The 18,854-nt window shown below is 33.8% G+C and overlaps 1 protein-coding gene across 1 annotated transcript; it reads right to left on the bottom strand.

Moving 5' to 3' along the window:
• Window positions 1-1,991: 1,991 nt before the first annotated feature.
• Window positions 1,992-18,067, bottom strand: ATPsynF (ATP synthase, subunit F). The gene is made up of 4 exons (XM_089103575.1): window positions 17,909-18,067; window positions 8,164-8,262; window positions 6,417-6,533; window positions 1,992-2,095 (listed from the first exon to the last, which is right to left on the bottom strand). The coding sequence occupies exons 1-4, from the start codon at window positions 17,985-17,987 to the stop codon at window positions 2,064-2,066; spliced, it is 327 nt and encodes a 108-aa protein (XP_088959701.1). The 5' UTR covers window positions 17,988-18,067; the 3' UTR covers window positions 1,992-2,063.
• Window positions 18,068-18,854: the final 787 nt, after the last annotated feature.

Raw genomic sequence — 18,854 nt, 5'->3', positions numbered from 1 at the left:
CCCAAAGCAAAAATATGTAATCCCCTGAACCAAGGCAGCAATACTTGATATTTTACAACCAGCCGAAAAATTTACTCTTTTTTGGCCTCATTGCGTTAAGAGAGACTGCGCGTCACACAAGAAATTTGTCAATTGCAATAGATTCTAAAATAAACCTATATGTGTCTTGAAACAGTCTTGGCAAGAACTAATAAAATTAAACTGAATATTTGATATATAATTAATTGCTGAAAGCTCATCAGTTCGATATTTTGTTTCACTGCAATTTTGATTTTATTTTCTATGTTGTTGCAAGAACAAAAGAAAATATTTGTAAAATAATTCGTTTTAGTAAAGCGCCAAATACGTAGTCGGCTTTATACTTTTACCGTTAGGGAAACGGGCAGTAGTCGGGCCCGGGGTGAGCCCCTGGCTCGGGGGGGGGGGCTGTGTTGATCCCGTAGTTTTCGTTATTTCATTTTTGAGCTATTTTGAACAAAATGGTCATCACAAAATTTCGATCGGATACATTTGGGGGGAAAAAGGGCCTTTGGGTGGGGGGGGGGGGCTAGTGGCCATCATTTCACTTTTGACTCATATACCCGGCATCAGAACTTCCTATTTTTAATTGAATGAGCCACCTCTGAAGCTTATACGATCACCCCTTCCATAAGAACGATATATACCCCCAGAGCATAACTTGCAATACTTGTCACCAGGCCCATGGGGAGGGGGTGCGTTAACCTTGGAGTTTTTGTTATCCGGTCTTTGAACAAATTTTAACAAAATGGCTATCTCAAATTTTTTATCAGCTAAATTTGGGGAAAACGACATGGGGGGGAATAGTTACCCTCCGATCACTTTTGACTCTTAAAAAGGGGACGAACTTCCAATCGTATGAGCCCCCCTCTGAAGTCTATACGACCCCTCCCCTTCCATATGAAGTGCTTCTGTGAAAAAATAAAACATTGGATTCTTATGACCTTCACTATAGGCAGTGCTATGGCGCTGCCTTTGATTCTTCTTGAATCATTCTTAGCCACATGAAGCCCTTGAGTTTAACAGATAGAGATGTCAATTCATAGTTTTCAGCATTATCTTGGTGTTGCATATTGCAATATACATACTATATAGTAGTTGAAGAAAGATAACATTAAATTTGTGACAAAAAAAGAAAAAAAAAAAAAAAAAACAGCAACAGTATGAGTCCTAGCTTCATTACTTTGTACAAATTCAGCTCCTTTATTTGTGTATGATGAATAGGCGGCTTGGTCTTAATCGTTTTCCACATTAAACAAGCTGCGAAATTGATTTCCATCAATTTATTAGCGGATATTACGGGAGAAAAGAGTAAACTCAAAATCACCTTCCTCGACGTAATTACAATATAAAAATGAATGCCTTTAAAGCAAAATTTATTGGTTACTTTTTAAAGTGGAAAATAGGACAGAGGAGGCTTTTGGAGAGGGACAGAGGAGGCACTTACCCTTGGCGCAGAACTTTTAGGGGCTCAAAATTTCAAATAAATAACGTAACAGTTATAATCCTTTTTGTGCTTTTTGAAATTTTTATTAAAATAAAGTAGACGCAGCAGTTAATAAATAAAAAATGACAAAAATTATTAATTAATTAATCAAAAAAATACTTAAAAACTGTTTTGTCAACAGCATAGTTTTGAATTGGCTGATTTCCAGTATAAAACGTCAAATGAAAAAGCACCATAATAAATGGAATTGAAATTGGCATCTAAAAGGCTTGTATCCAGATTCAGCATATTTTGGCGTTTCCTTCAAATATTTGAATGGGGAACAGAATGGGTCTTCTGCAGGGGCGTAATTTGGTATGGGCGGGGGTAACTGCCCCTCCACACCTCAGTTTGCTCCCCCCAGGATTTTGACGAAATTACGCCACTGGCCTTCTGACTAGCCTGTGAGTTTCCTCTACCCCTGTTTTATAAGAATGCCAGTAATATCAATGTAAATAAGCTACCTCCAACAGTAATTCCAGCAAAATAGGAATAAGACATTAATATTTATTTTTTTCATCTCAAATTAAAACAACTCTTGACTGAAAATAGTTTTTCTTCACCAATGGTATTTGCGTTGACGGTGTGCAACTGAAAGAAGAAAAACAAAATTAACAAAACTTTAAGCATGGATAGATGGGACTAGTCCCTAAAAAAATATGTTTGACAAGTGTCTGATCTCTTCATTTATGACGCCAGGGAGTTCATACCCTCCTCTTTTAGTTTTTACCGCCTTTTTGGCAAATGCAAGAAGTACAATCAGTTGCAACAGATTTATATCCATCATTAAGCTTTTAACTGCATTTTGCTCTGTACTCCACCTCACAATATTCTTCTGTACTACTATTTCAGAAAAGACAACAACATTACACCTCCAACCTTCAAAGTTTGAAAAAAAGCCTTTAAAAACAGCCACCATTGTAACAAATCCAACATCCTAAAAGTAAAACGTACTTTCAAAAACTTAGAAAGAAAAAGGGAAAAACTCGGATAAGAGACTTAGCTAGGTTCACCAGAAACATCTAGGGGTAAAATATTAGATTTGTTTCTACATAAGTGCTAAGCACTTCTTATTCACGAACAGTTTTAAACTTTGGCATATTTTATTTCACTCCAATTTTGCCCCTTCTTCTGTAGTTTAATATATCCCAACTTTCTTTTCGAGTTCAAAGGAGGCCTTAGACCAGGTGTTGACACCCTCTTTATGAGCATTTATCCATAACCCATTTCTTTTTAAAAGCTACAAAATATTTAGACCAAGAATGGCAATATAAAGAAATGAAAAAGGTAGCAAACCTTTCAGCTTCTTTGCTTTTACAATCATGGGTTGCCTTACCAAACTGTTATGAAGTAAATACATCCCCAAAAAACAAGAGATAAACTTATATTTAAGACACAGACTCATTCCCAGCAAGAATTTGAGACTTTGGAACCACTATTGCTAAAAACTCATTGAGGCACCTGAGGCCATCACAGCTATAAACGCCCCTTCTTCAATCCAATCTATTCAAAGCCGTTCTCTTTACATGCAACCAAAAATTTCCGATTTCCCTTGAACCATTCCCTGACATTCCCCACCTTATTCTAGGAAGACCTGCTGTATGTTTGCCCTTAGATCGTTGGCCAACAATAAACGCCTTTTGCAATCTGTCATCCTTCATCTACAGAATGTGTCCTAGCCATCTCAAACTTACTCTCATTATAGCCTTAGAAAGCAGAATGGAACCACATTTTGTTGTACAGCTTACTATTTTGGATACGGTGGGTCAGCTGGGTGCCCAAAACAATCCGTAAGTCACTTTGCACATAGCCATAGTCCGTAAATTGCCACTTTGCACATAGCATAGTAACAAGGACAGTGGCAAATGCAATCAAGAGTAAAAGTGTAGATGAAGTCTTAAAAATTAATAATGAGGATGAGATTCATGTATAGACGTTGCCATTCAATTAGCTAGGAGAATAGGTTTAAAGAAAGCACTCGTCGGTTTGCAATTTTGTAGACACCGTCCACACAGTATCGACAATAAAATAAGGCAAGAGAAGGTGAATTTGAAATAATTTCACAGAATACCATTTTTTGGTAGATCAGTAAATGCAGGATCTTCAACATCATTCTTGAAAGCTGGACACGAAGTTAAGTAGTGCAAAGCGGGCGTTTTTCTTCCACTAGCCCTTTCTTTGATAATGGAGTTCAAAGCCCATCAAGTCACTGGAAGAGTCCCAGTATGCACGTTAAGAGGGATCATGGAAAGACTTAAGCAGATAAAGCGGTTTTGAAAATAACCAGTCAAGTATCTAGAGCAGAAGATCTTCCCTTTTCACTAGTCATTTTATCTTAGAACATAACCTGAAATTAAATTATAGGCAATACCTTTTAGTTGTAGTTATATACTTGCCTTGAAGATTATGACTAAAGTCGTTCAATTGCAAAGACTTCGAGTGTGGCTTCAAAATGCATTCCTGTTTCTAAAATTTTTAAGTTCCTCGGGATCGAGAACTTTTTCAAAGCACGAATGAATTGCCAGATATTCGTATTAAATCATTCGTTGCCATTTCGGTCAATAGCACTTCGGGACCAGTCAAGGCTACACAAAGTTTCATAGCAATTTGATGTCTACCTTGACCTGCAGGTTCAGTGATGAGCACTGTCGCGTCATTCCATAGTTGAACTAATCACTCGGAGACAGCTTCAAATACCCATTTAAACTAAATTGGCCAATAAGCATTGCATTTTCATCAGATGGTGCTACAAAAGTGCTACTTTGGCGCAACCCATGGCAACCCTGGTTGCTCTCAATTTAATCCCGAACAGTCAAGAAATACTCTATCTTTCAGAGTCATAGGTCGTTTCTTGCCAAATATTTTAGTAAAACTAAACCCATTAGACACTACTGTTTGCACAAATGCTTAAATCCATCAAGTCAGGAAATAATTGCCACCAGAACTTCATGTGGGCTATTCCATCATAGAAATTCACTTTAAGCAAAGACCTGCAGTGACTTATCCTGGCTATCAGTATATCATATAGACAACATCAAATACAATCCAGATATGAAAAACAACAAATCAATCGAAACCTTTCAAAGAAACTTCCATCAGACTGAAAAATTTAATACACAAAAATTGTTTCCCTACATCGAATAAGGGCAACACGTTAGACGTCTCCACGAGCTGTTCTACATTCCCCATCTCCATGTAGAGCAACAAAGTATAGTAGCTGAAAGACTGGCATCCTTCACGTATCTTACCACTGCTGAGATTGTACTGAATATTGTTGGCCTCAAGATATCTCTATAGAACTCTTATTACCCTTTGACATCCTAAACTGTAACTATTCCCTCTTAATTTGCAGCTATTCAAACCCTGTTGAATTCACATCAAAGGCTAAGGTCTAAACAATATACAGTACTTGCGAAACCATCTTGAATGTAGAGTCTCCATCATAAATTCCATTATATTCCTTGGGACAGAAAGCAAGATTGACTTTTGACTGTGAAGTTCATCAGGCACTGCAAAACGTCTTTCACAAGCACCCTTAGAAACACAGACAGAAATCGATCTACATCACAAAACAAGATACAGCACAATTGACTTAGCCTCCAAGTCTTTAGCTGTAAAATGTTTAAATGGTAGGTAGATACTCCCCCTTAGGATTCTGTCAAAAAGAAAGCAAGACTTTAAGCATGAACAACAGAATTCTTGTTTCTCAGTATTCATAGAAAAATAAAATTCAATTGTACACATTCCTTCTTTTGTCAGGCATGCTATAAGCTATTCACCTTATTCACAAGCGCTACAAATCTATTTTAACACTGTAATTATTTCTCCAGCATAAATAAAGCTGTGAATTAAAATCCCCGCCCCCAATGACATTACTTCCAAATCTTCAATGAAGACTGAAGAAGATTTGTAGCAAAAAAATGCAGTAAGTTTAGCACATAATTTTGGTTGAAAAAAAAAAACCAAAAAGAAATTTTTACTTTTACAAATAGTTACTTTGTTTCATTTAATGCTGAACTAAAAGAAATAAATTTCAGATTTAGCTTTGAAGCAGTGTATTCAAATATAAACTTATGATATGTATAAATTCTAGAGGTTTATCAAAAAGAAATTTCAAGAATCATAAGGAAGCTACAATAGAAGTGTATATAAAAAAGGAAAAAAAGTGAAAAAGAAAAGGAAAGAAAGAACATAGAGAATATAGAGTATATTTTATAGAGAATATAGAGAACATAGAAAAGTATAGAGGAATAGAGAAATAGAGAAATATAAAGAACATAAAGAAATATAGAGGAATAGAGAAATATATAGGAATAGAGACAGAAAGGAAGATAGAGAGAAGACAGCAATGTTTCTTTGGAGAGAAAGAAGAGGAAGAAATAAAAATAAATAAAGCAATTCTAAAAGAAGATTTAATACAGTCAAATAAAGATTAAATTATTATTTGCGCAGTTAAAATACTGTAGTTGTACACTGACAGCAAAAAATTAAATAAATTTTATCTCAAGGACCTATTAGTCTAATAACTGCTACTTACTTTTCACTTAGTTTTGACTGGATTATTGCGTTCACAACTGATGTGCTTTTTTGTATAGTGACTGCAAATTATTTGGTAATTTTTGCATAACCAATGAGTCTAATTATCTAATATCTGATAGTTATCTAAAATTCTATTAAAACATCAAACTGAGCAAACAAAAGTAAAACAAAAAAATTTACGTTCAAGATATTGAACTTTCATCTTTTTTAGTTAATTCGTATTTGTCTCTAAAAACCCAAATTTGAGCCTGATTCGTCTTTTCCTCTCATGTTAAGAAACATAAGTTTCGATTTATAATTCAGAAACGGTCCCTGTTAATATAGTTAAGACAGCTTTTTCCTTAGTTATAAGTAGATAAAAGTCCCTAATTACCCATTTTTCCATAATTAATGGCATAGAAGAAAATAGAACAGCCAACAATGAGTTGAAGATATGGTGCAATTCCTCCTTTTTTTGGCAAGATATATTTGTGCTGCCATCTCCACCATCCTAAAAAAAACATTCTATTATCATCATTATAAACATATTATCATTATCAACAATATATTATTTCTGTTAGTCTAAAGGTCACATCTAATTATTTAGCTTCTAAAATAATTATCAATAACAGCTGCATTCGAAAATAAGCAGGAGGATTGAATGTTCAATCACACTCTGATCCTCTTGATCTGTGTTATTCCCACGATTCTCCCTTTGAGAACAGCTTAGCAAACGGTTCTTTACAGTTTTACATAAGAAGTGTGAAAATATGAAATACAGCCATTAAAGCCAAAGTTTATACCAGAGGATGGGAAACTGCCAAGAAAGAAAACTGGCAATTAGTGATGGGGTTAATAGGAATAAAAAACTACTAGTACCACTGACAGTCCATCATTATCTTACTGAAAAAGACAAATTTCAGACAAGCACAATTCTAATTTATTCAATTTTGGGTTTTAATTTAACATTTAGGTTCATTTGAAATCAAGTAGCAATTGTTTGAAATTATGCATTTTTTTTTTTTTGGTTTTTAAAATTTTCTTTATTGATTATACATCAATACAGTTTATACAGTTAGGTTAGAGTAGCATACAGAAATTAGGCTAGTTAAAAAAGAAGAGAGAATGTGCTGTTTTGGCAGAAATTGACCAACCTTTCTACCATAGTAAAGCAAAAGGCAAGACGAATAACCCAACTGATATTTTTATTGACGTGCCCATAATTAACTTATGATTTTGCTGGGTAACCCTAGATTATGTTGACCTCCTGGCTGATAATAGAAATCAAAATCCATTACATATACTACTACTACCAGCTCACTGCAGCACCAAACAGCCTGAGACCATCATAGCTATGCCGTCTCCTCTTCCATCCCAATCCTTTCAAAGCCACCCTCCCATGAAATCCCCATCTCCTCCTAACAACATCCTGCCACCCCAACCAAGGACAATCGGCTTTCTGTTTACCCCTAGACAGTTGGTCAAAAATGACAATCTCTGGTAATCTGTTATCCTTGATCTGCAGAATGTGCCCTAGTTGTTTCAACCTTTCTCTCACTATTGCCGTACAAAGTGCAAATGAACCGCACTTTTCGTACAGGTTACTGTTTGAAATGCTGTCAGTCAGCCAGATACCTAGAAAAATCGGTAGGCAATTTCTCTGGAAAACATGTAGCAAATCTCCATCTACTTCTTGGAGCACCAGTGCTTCAGAACCATATTTGACCACTATCATCACAGTAGCTTCCAATATTTTAATCTTGGTTCAGACTTATCTTTCTATACTTTCAATTTTTTTTAACTATAGCACACAGACCCAGTCATCAAGAAAGAAATCAGAGGATTTGTTTCATTAACAGCAGAAGCAAAAACAAAAGAAAACTTAATCTTTGGGCAACGTTTTTTTTTTAGGTCAAGCTTGGGATTGGAAGGACCCTCCCCCCAACACTTACTCCCATGAGCAGCTAATATGAGCACCAGAATGAAACAGCCACGCCAGAATAAAATACATTGCCAAATCTAAACGTGTTTTACTATTGTTTGACAAAAAAAAAATAAAAAAAATACATGTTTAAAAATACAAAAATAAACTAAAATTTCAGTTATGATTCTAAGAAAAAATGCCTGAAAACTTTTCATACCTCTACTGACAGCAGCAACCACAGCCTGTGGATTCTTATTTCTTCTTCCAAGCCATTGGCTGAGCTCACCTAGTTTAACTTGACCGAGTGGTACATCAGCTGAAAAATTACTTATGTAGGAAATAAAATTCTAACATATTACGCAGACAAACTAAAGAGTGACTCTTCATAAGCAATGTTTTAATTAAAAGAAGATGAAAAAACATGGCTATTTTTACCACAGACTTGCCACAGGTTATGAGAGCAGGGAGAGGGAAGGTTCAACACATATAAGTGTTGAAATATAGAATCAAATTAAAAAAAAAAAAAACACACATCACAAGTCAATACAACCAAGTTAGTTTCCTTACTTTCTTGTCTTTAAAGAGGTCCCCTTTTTTACACCTTCAATCTTATGGCCTGGATTGATCCAAAACTTTTAAACTCAAGTAATTGGGCTGACTAGAAGTGCAACAAGTACTAATTGTCCAAAAGTAAAGGCTGGGGTCAATTCTTTTAATTTTTTTGTTTGGAGAGGGGGAGCAGGTTCTGTATATAAGGGTCCTCTTAACTCAATAGCTTATGGAAACTAGTTTTAACATCTAAGAAAGCATTGTCTGTCTTTGTTGGACAAATAAAAATTCAGGAGACAAAATGTTTCAATAATTGTAACCCTTTCCCTAAACATTGTTTTTGAAGTTGCATTGTCCTCCCCAAACAGTAGCTAAAAGTTTCACCTTGATTGATCCATTTAGATATTCTCAAGATACTACATATTTGCTATGTTGATAACCTTGGCCAATATACCATCCTTTTATTTACCTCACAACTTCACAATAAAGAGAATCAAAGTTCTAGTAGGGCTGATAATACCAGAATTTGTAGCTTTACAAATACAAAATTGTCAGCCTCAAAATTATCTCCTGAAACACAAAATACAAAGCCCTTTGCCTCCTTCATTTCATAAGTTTTACGTTGACTCCCATAAATTATAACCAAGATACAATAAATGTTAACTTAGGAGAATTGGATACATAGTTTCTTACAACTTACCTTACCAATTTACAATTTACACATATCCCAAGTCAAAATTAAAGACCAACTTGGTGCCCCAAAACAGCTTGAAAACTAAGCCTCAATCCTCTAATCTGTTCCTGACATTATGCAGATACATGATTAAGCTAATCTGGGTCAACCTGGTTTCTTTTGGTCTACAATGCTATTTTACCAGAACTAAATTTAAGTCCAACAGAGGCAAATAGCATCAAAATTTTTAGACAAATTGGAAACCAAAATCTTCAACCCTTCCCCTCCCCCCCCCCCCAAGTCAACTTACCCTCTTCCAAACTTATGCTAAGAGAATTTTAAGTTCAAGCTGCTACTTCAAGTTTAAATATATATATATATATATATATATATATATATATATATATATATATATATATATATATATATATATATATATATATATATGTGTGTGTGTGTGTGGGTTTGCGTTTGTACATTATAAAACTTAAAACTTGCTGTGACCCAGAAGTTATGTACATTATCTGGGTCACAGCATTTCATAGCCATATACAAAATCAGGCAGCTAACCATACCATTGGACTTATTAAACACACATTCATTGCAAAAAAAACAACATTTTGTGGTAAAGAAACTGTATAAAGCCCTTGTCTGCCCTCACCTTGGGTTTGGAATGGTAATAGCATCCCTGTATTAAGAAATGAATGCTAGGGCCCTAGAGAGTGTGAAGATAAAGGCAACAAAAATGCTTTCAGTCTACATCATATGCCATATGAAGTGTCAACACGCTTTATAGTTGCCAACCCTGGTATATGGATGAAAGAGGGGTAATGAAATAATTACTCAAAAGTTGCTGGGCTCCAGGACACTGAAAATATTATTTACCCCTCTTCTGAGCTGTATTAGAGCCTACAGTAGACTCCATCTGCCCTTGTTTCAAAGAAGAGAACAGTAAAATTCTTTCTTTTTTTTGTCATAAAGCTGTGCAACTGTGGAATGGATTGACAGAAAATAGGGTCCATGCAGCCACTCTAGACTTATTCAAATCTGAGGTCAACAATTGTGCTTTCAGGAAATTTTGACATTGAAAAGTATTGAGCTTTTTCAGAAAAAGATAGAATTCAATATATGGGCTGAAGGCCTCTGCTAAATTACTGAACATTTTTACCCCTATAGTAGTGAATGAATCAACAATATGCTTATTACTGAATCTCATTATAAAATTGCCTTGTGGCAGTTTACTCTTCCCATAGTTAATTACAGCAGTGCTACTAACTCTATTGGGAATGTTTTCCACAGTAATGAATAGATTTACACTCTCAGCCAAGGTACTGAACAAGAGAAAATAATATTTTATGGTTTTTCATTTTCTTTTTCAATAAGAATCCAAAGTTTGGCTTGGTATTTGTTGGTTGGAGAAACTTTCAACAATTTGTAACAACATACACCCTTTTGAGAATATTGACACAAATAGTATTGCTTAATATAGTTTTATACATCCCAAATTTGACTGGAAAAATAAAACTTAACACTACTACCAAAAAACTCTATCTGTTCTTTTTGACAATTGCAGTAATATTAATTATATACCTTAAAATTACCTTAAATTGCATGTCCAGTAAGATAAGGAGGTGATGAGCCTCCTGTGGAACATCTTGCTGGTGGTATGACATGGCCATGGTTTGGCCTGTTTTTTTTTGTTTTTGTTCCTTAGTTTTAGATTTCATTTAACTTTAGGTTGTATAGATTACTTTAGATTTTATCTTTGTTCTTAGCATTGGAGACACCTTGTTTTACATGGGCAAAATATCTGCATTTTTTAGTATGTCTTTTCCTTCTACTGGCTGCAGTTTGTTTTTTCTTTATCTTGAGATTTTCGTTTTCTCTCTTTGTTTTTGTCATACCTATGAAATTCAGCTTTAGATGTTTCAGGGTTTCAAACTGACCAGACAACTAAGACCAAGAATGATCACACCTTCTACTAACCCTATCTGTGAAGAATGTGCAATTTTCATGATTTTGGACCAATCCCTTGGGGGAATGTGGGGGCCATGTAACCCTGGATAAATGCTTATTAAGCATGTGGAAGATAATAGGGATACCCTAAAACCACTTTTGGCTCTTAAAAAAGCAATAGAACTTTCAGATTATCACTTGAACAATCCAAGTTTCTACAATCCAATGCAAAGAAGTTGAAAGAAAAAACACAAGGGAAGCACATGGCTCTGTACTAAGGCAAGCAAATGTTTATGTGTTTTTCTGTTGTTTTCTACTTTGTGTCATTTTTTTCTCTCTTTTTTTCCTGTCAATAAAGGCTTCTGGATATAAAGCTGAAATATTTGGACTTCTATTATCATTTTTTATTCTGAAGTTCACACTCCTAGTTTAAAGTTTCACCAGTTAATATGCTTTTATTTCATTCTAATTAAAAAGTGAAATGCAGTGTAGTCTAGGAGATTTTTTTCTTTTTTCCTATTCTTATCATTTTCTTTACCTGTCTCTCTTTCATTTTATATTTTTTTGTCAAAACAAATAGGGATAGTCCTTTCAGCAGCCCTTTAGGAGTTCCAAATAGGGATAGGTCCTTTTATTAGACAGTGAAACAAATATATACAAAAGCTTTAGATATTTCAATGACAGTCAGTCATCATCATCAGTAGAGTAACTGAAGTATTAAAACTAAAACAAAATATATTTATACTGACCAAAATAATAGCTTCTTGGCCACAGCAAGTTTCTAGTCCATTGACTTAGAGGGTTCATTAACTATCTTGACTTCTTTAACATTGCATTGGATTTTTGGGAATGATAGACCAACTTTAAATTCAGCAACAATTTATTTGTAATTAGAAGAAAAATTCAGCAACATTGCATTTTTAATTACAAGAAAAGAAGATTATATCACCTTTATTCAAAATTCAACCCAAAAATTAAAGAAATCTATATAGTTAATCAACCCCTAAGTCAATGTACTGGAAACTTGCTGTAACACAGAAGTTATTATTTTGTTCAGCATAAATATATTTTGTGCTAATTTTAGTATTTTAGTTACTCTACTGATGATGATGACTAACTTTGTCTTCAACATATCTAGAGTCTGTGTATATATTTGTTTCAGTGTCTAATAAATAGACCAGTCCATATTTGGAACTCTTAATTGTTTTGTTGGAAAAAATACCAACATCATATATATGGGATGATAGACCAACCATAGATTCAGCAACATTTCATTTTTAATTAGAAGAAAAGAAGATTCAACCATTAGTAAATATTCAATGCAATATTATAGAACTCAAGATAGTTAATGAACCCTCTGAGTCAATGGACTGGAAAATTGTTGTGACACAAAAGTTATTATTTTGTTTAGTACAAATATATTTTGTTTTAATTTTAATTCTTTAGTTACTCTACTGATGATGACTGAGTATGTCATTGAAATATCTAGAGCTTTTGTATATATTTGTTTCACTCTCCAACAAAAGGATATATCCCTATTTGGAACTTTTATTTATTTTTTATCTTAATCAGAAATAGAATAAACCATAGGCTTGTCTTGTATAACACAAATTGCATACTGTGAGAAACACTCAAAAAAAACAAAAAAAAAAAAAAAAAAAAAGCTTCCTAATAAAAAAAAAGAAAAAAAAAACAGATACCCTACAACAAATAAACACTTCATGGTCCTAAGTACTGCCTTCTGTAAAAAGAGGACCCAAAAAATGCTGTTTTGAAAGCCACACAACATTCACCAGAACTACATGGTTGGGTAATATGTTCCACAATTTTACTGAATGATTTACAAAGGAACTCTGTCCAACTTTCCTTGATACCCTTGGTTGGTACAACTTTATAGAATTCTGCCACATAGATGGATAATGACCAAACTCAAAGAAATCTCTTATCTCTGCATTCCAAGACAAATCTTACAAGGAACATCTCACCTTACTCAAACTCCCTACCTTAGCATACCATAGGAAAAGAGGAGATGTAATAGCAACTCGTAAGTTGCTAGAAAATGACATATTAAGTCATGTCTTTTCCCCATCCTTCTCAACTACCACAAGAGGACACACCAAGAAGCTGCAGGCCCCCCATTTCATCAAGTGAGAGCACCAACATTTATTCTCAGTCTGTTCTGTCCCACTCTGGAACAGCCTATCCAAAGCCACCATCCAGTCTAAAACTCTAGATGCCTTCAAGAAAGGAGCTGATCAAGACTGGGCCAATGCCAAATGGAGGCTGAACTGGGATGTCAAATCATAACCTTGAAACACCTACAGCAAGATTTCTACAGGAGGCTTGAAACTGCCTTATCTTGCTGGACATGCAATTTAAGGTAAATCTTCACAAGACACATGGTCAATACCCTTTATGATACAAAGTGTTGACAAGGTCCGTTCTATCCCTTCTGAATTGCAGAGATGGTAAGCTCAGGCTACTCAATCTCTGCTCATAAGGTTGGTATTACAGATAGGAGACAAGTTTGGATGCTTGTCTTTGCACTTTTTAAATCAACTGTGTATCAGATTTTCTAATGATACCACACAGATGAGCAGTATTCAAAAACAGGGCATACCATTGTCTTGTACAATGCAGTAAAACTTCACAGTTTAGACCTTCTGAATGCTCTTTTGACATAAAGCAAACCATAGTTTGCTTTACACAAAAAAGCTGATGCTTGCTTATCAAACCTCAGTTACTCATTGAAAAAAATACTAAGATCCCTGATAGAGCTAACATGGCATACCAACATGTCACCAATGAATTACTGGTATGCCATATCTTTTGCAAAGTAATGCATTACATGACATTTATTCTGGTTAACAAACATAGAATTTAGATTATAGTATTCAAAGAATTCTTCTAAATCTCCCTGTAGGAGTGTCACATCAACCAGGGAGGTGACACCTCTGTATATCTTTACATTGTCTACAAACAATTTAATTTTGTCATTTAATTTTTGTATTTGTTTTGTCATGGGAAAGAGCATTTCACCTGGTCAAAGATGTGCAAAAACTAGTACACAAAGATGATATAACATATCACAAAATGTAAAGCAATAGATTCTGAAAAACAAGATTAAATTTCCAAACTTAATATTTGGAATGAACATAAAATAAGAAATTTAAAAGCATCATTTTTTTGCTTTATAATGTTTTATTCACAAGAGCTACTAAACACCAATTTTCCATTAGTATTTGTATAAAAAATTCTTTTAATGTTTTATGAAAAACTTTTGAACTTTAAAAAAACTTTAATAAAACTATATTTTCATTTCATTTTAATTATAAATTGTATTAACTTATAGTTAATTATAAATAACTTTTCATGTTATTTTACAGCATGTCAACTATTTATAGCATCTTTACCTTAACTTTTTTTTTCTTTGTTTTTTTCATTGACAAGGGCTTCTAGATCCAAAGCCTAGGAATATTTCACAAGCCTAAAGAATACTCAAGAAAGATCTTTTGAAGTGTCTATTTCCAACCCTTCCTTGTGAAAAGGGCAACAGCTGCTGACAAGGTTGAAAAATTTAGTGTTATAAAAGTGAAACATTCAGAAAAAGATTGATAGCACAAACAAGACCCATGAAAGGTTTTTTTATACCTTCTAAAATTGCAAAATCTTGACTGATAAGGTTTTGCAAACTTTAAAGAAAGAGACAAAATAAATTTCAAAAAATCCCAATATGGTTTAAAATTTGTTTAAATTATAAACAAAATACTCTTTATTACCATAATAGCATGTAGCTAGCAGCAGATGTCACATGGTAAATGAAAATTTAACACAAACATAATAATAAGAAAAATGAATGTTATAAACATAGAACAGCATTTTCATGAAGTTCTTCATTGAAGTGTTTCACAAAGAATGGAGCAAAGGGCAATATGATTCTATTTGGACTCAAATTTGATGCCTTAGGCCTTTTGGGATGCAGGCCAAAGGAACTGGCATGACAATACAAGGATTTCTCTGTGTATTTTTGATGAATTATTTGTGGCTCTTGTTCATCCAGTAACAAGTTTGATTGCAGAGTCAAAGAAAATCATACAGTACTCAAAAGTATTCAGAAGAAGTACTTCTTCTTGTTGTTTGAAACTTAAAAACAGAAACTAAAATTTGTTCCATATTTAAAGAAGGAGAAAAAATAAAAAAAGGAATCTAAATCCAAAATTAAGAGAAGAACATGTTTTTTCTTTCACTTTGTCTATTTTTAATATAATTTTCTAGGCCATAGGATTAAGGAAGGAGCAGAGATAGGGGCTTGAAAATACCTCCCTAGCACATAATTTAGAAACTTACTTTATTCCTGAGTTTTATTCTCTAATAAGAACTACTTTCTAATAGCCTATTGAAAAGCCCCTCATGGTAGAGCTTTACTGTTTGATATTCATAACATTAAGTTTGTGTTGTCAAACTTTTCAAATGTTTGTCTATCTTTTCAAAACCTGAAGTCAAAGAAAATCATACTCCAACCATAATTAGCCTAAGAAAAGACAAAACATTCCCAAGGTTGAGGTAAATAGTGGTTGGCAATTTCTGAAGGAAAAATGTTGAAAAAATAAAGGCAGTATTATTAAATTCTTTTATTTTATCTTTTTCCTAATTATCATGGTTGCTTTCCTTCAAATACACCAATGTCCCCTACCCTGATGGTTGAAGACATAGCCATAGGAATATTTAAAACACTAATACCATGGAAATCTTGCTTTATAATATGATAGAGGTTTCTATTCTTCAGATTATCAAGTTTATCTCCATTGCTAGCTATTCTTTAAAATCACTTTGAATAAGTTTTTATCCTAATTCTATTCAATATCACTTAAGCCAAATCAAAATTAATTAAATCATGTTTTCTCTTTCATCCTAGCTAAATTATATGGCTCACTGCAAATTTACCATGAACTTTACCTGCCCCCCATCCCTGCCCCTAATGTGACAATATATACCCTGAATTGGAATGTCCTTGGAATTGCTGATGGCAAAGTTTTGAATTGCAAAATTCAGTGCTATTTTTGGTGATGGCATTTGAAAAACTTGAAATGGTAGGAAAACAGTTTGAATTGAAGGTAAATTTTGGGCAATTCATGTTATTGACTTATAAATAAAGTGAGCATACCACTCCATGCCTTTTTTATGCTTATTATGAATATAATAATTGCTTCCATCAGAAATTCAAATTTACACATCCTCACCCCCCTTAATGTGCAAATATATACCCAGAATTAGAATATACCCTGAATCATCAACAGCAAAGTTTTTAATTGCAAAATTCAGCACTATTTTTGTTGATGGCATTCAGAAAACTTGAAATGGTAGGAAAATGTTTTATATTTGAGTTACCTAATAAATGAGATTTGAATTGTCATAAATGAGTATTTTTGGAATATGTTACTCTTGAACAACTTATTTATAAACTAGTTATCTTTTTAACCACTTTTTTGTGTGGTTACAATTCAGGGTAGCCTATATATTTGCACATTATGGGGGTGGGTAAATTTGAATTTTCAAAAGAAGCAATCATTATATTCATAAAGAGCATAAAAAAGGCATTGAGTGGTATGTTCATTTATTTCTAAGTCAATAACATGAACTGCCAAAAATTTACTGAATTGAAAATCAAGTACTTTGCAGGTTAAGTTATAACTTCTTTGTGTGGTGAAATTCTACTTTAGCAACTTTTGATTATCTTAGAAAGGGGTTAGGCTAGTAAAATGAAACTTTCAGGGATGGGTCTACAGGCTAAAGTAGCCTATGTCCTGGGAGGTATTTTGAAGTACCTACCTCTACTCCTTCTCTCTCTAGAGGGTCCTGACCTTAGATGACCTTTAAAAACCTGTGAGTTTTAGAAGTGAAACCTTGCAAAATAGGTCTTCTGCTTAGGCTAAATGAAGTACAACAGAATTGTTTTCAGCTTCACCACTTTGCTCAATCCCAATTTATAAGGTTTTAAAGATAGGCTATACAAATACATTTCCTAATTTTTGGAAATAAAACATTGATATGGCTTAAAATTATGCTCAAATAACTGAAATTGCATTTTCTGAGCTAAAGCCAGAGAAAAAGAAACTGATAACTGAAAATTAAGGTAAAACGTTGTTTTGTCAAAATTTCAATCAATATAGGCCTAGACCTGTCATGTAGGCAAATGGTAAATATTTACCAAATCATATTATTGAGTAACAACTAAAGTGAATATACCATTCAATGCAATTTTTTAAGGTGATTACAAATATAATAATCATTTCTATCGGAAATGAATTTTAGCCCCCCCCCCCTATATATGTCAATTCAGGATATATATTTGCACATATGGGGGTGGGGGCTGAAATTCATTTCCAATAGAAATGATTATTATATTTGTAATCAGCACAAAAAAGGCATCAAATGGTGTTAGTCACTTTATTCCTAACTCAATAATATGATTTGGTAAATATTTACCAGGCCAATTTCAGGACCCCTAGAGGGAGAAGGAGTGGGGGTAGCTACTTCAAAATACCTTCCTGGGACATAGGCTACTTTAGCCTGTAGACCCACCCCTGGAAGTTTCATTTTCCTAACGTAACCCCATTCCAAGATAGCCAGAAGTAGCTAAAATATAATTTTACCTTTCTATCTTATTTTAAAATGCAACAAACCCTGCTTTCTACAAATCAAAATAGCCTAGGCTTAGCAAAAGGTAGGCTAAGAATGTTTTAACAAATTACTTCTAAAAAACAATTTATCATTAGCTTGTTACCTTTCCCATAGAACCTTGCAGGGTCATAGGGTCCGTGGACTTTAGGGTTGTATTCAGTAGGATAGTCACCAAAGCCCATTTTAGATTTTTCTTGGATAGATTTTCAATAAATCCTTTCTTCAACAATATTTCAAGTGCTAAAAATGTAAATCCTATTCCTCATGTTTTTCTGGAAGATCCAAACATTCTAAATATCATTCGTGTGGATACCTGCTATCGGAAACTGTTCAACTGGTTGTTAATATCTCTTTTTTATAACATATATATTTTCTTATGAACAATATTATTTGGTATTTTAGTAATGTTGAGTTCTGCAGGGTTGCCAACGCTGATGATTTTTCACCGTCTTGGGGATTTTCTGGTGATTTCTTCTTTAATTTAGTGATTTTTGGCTCTTTTCATTAAATTTGGTGATTTCTACATAATCAGTGACTTTCATATAATAAAAGAAGAGCGTTACTTTGGGTTTCCTTGTGTCCTTTTGGCAATCGATTTCCGTATAGTTACAAATTTGAAATATATTTTCTAAGTATGTTAGCACAGATTGAGCCTCGGAAACGATAAAAAAGAAATTCGGGTAAAGTAAGCATAGTCCCAAATGAACATAAATTCAGCAGCTTAGGCTACATTTTTTTCCAATGGACAAAACAGTCTCAGGAAAACCGAAGAAAGCATGCTAGGTTTTTAACACAATATATATTTGTTTTTGGCATCTTGAATACACTAAAAAGAGAAACTGTAACAATTGATTTTGGTTCCTTAGACTTTTGTCAAGCCTGCTTGCCTATGAAACATGCAAAATTTTCTTAGTTCACCCTTACCAGAACTGAGATTAAGCTTAGCCTAACTGGGTTTCTGGTGGGGGGTTTACTCAGAAATTATTCTTTAGCATTAAAGTAAATGGTCTGTTGAGGAAAAGTTTAATAGCTAAGTTTTATTCTGATTT

The sequence above is a fragment of the Artemia sp. Qi Xiang Cuo genome, chromosome 17, assembly GCF_049724085.1.
Source record: "Artemia sp. Qi Xiang Cuo chromosome 17, ASM4972408v1, whole genome shotgun sequence".
Classification (NCBI taxonomy): Eukaryota; Metazoa; Arthropoda; class Branchiopoda; order Anostraca; family Artemiidae; genus Artemia; species Artemia sp. Qi Xiang Cuo.
This window is presented reverse-complemented; position numbering and strand designations above follow the sequence as displayed.

Coding starts and splice junctions, on each gene's coding strand:
- ATPsynF (XM_089103575.1), bottom strand. CDS start 17,987: ATGGGCTTTGGTGACTATCCTACTGAATACAACCCTAAAGTCCACGGA. Junction 8,263..17,908: donor TGCAAGGTTCTATGGGAAAG/GTAACAAGCTAA, acceptor GTAATTTTTCAG/CTGATGTACCACTCGGTCAA. Junction 2,096..6,416: donor CATTAATTATGGAAAAATGG/GTAATTAGGGAC, acceptor TTCTTCTTTCAG/TTGCACACCGTCAACGCAAA.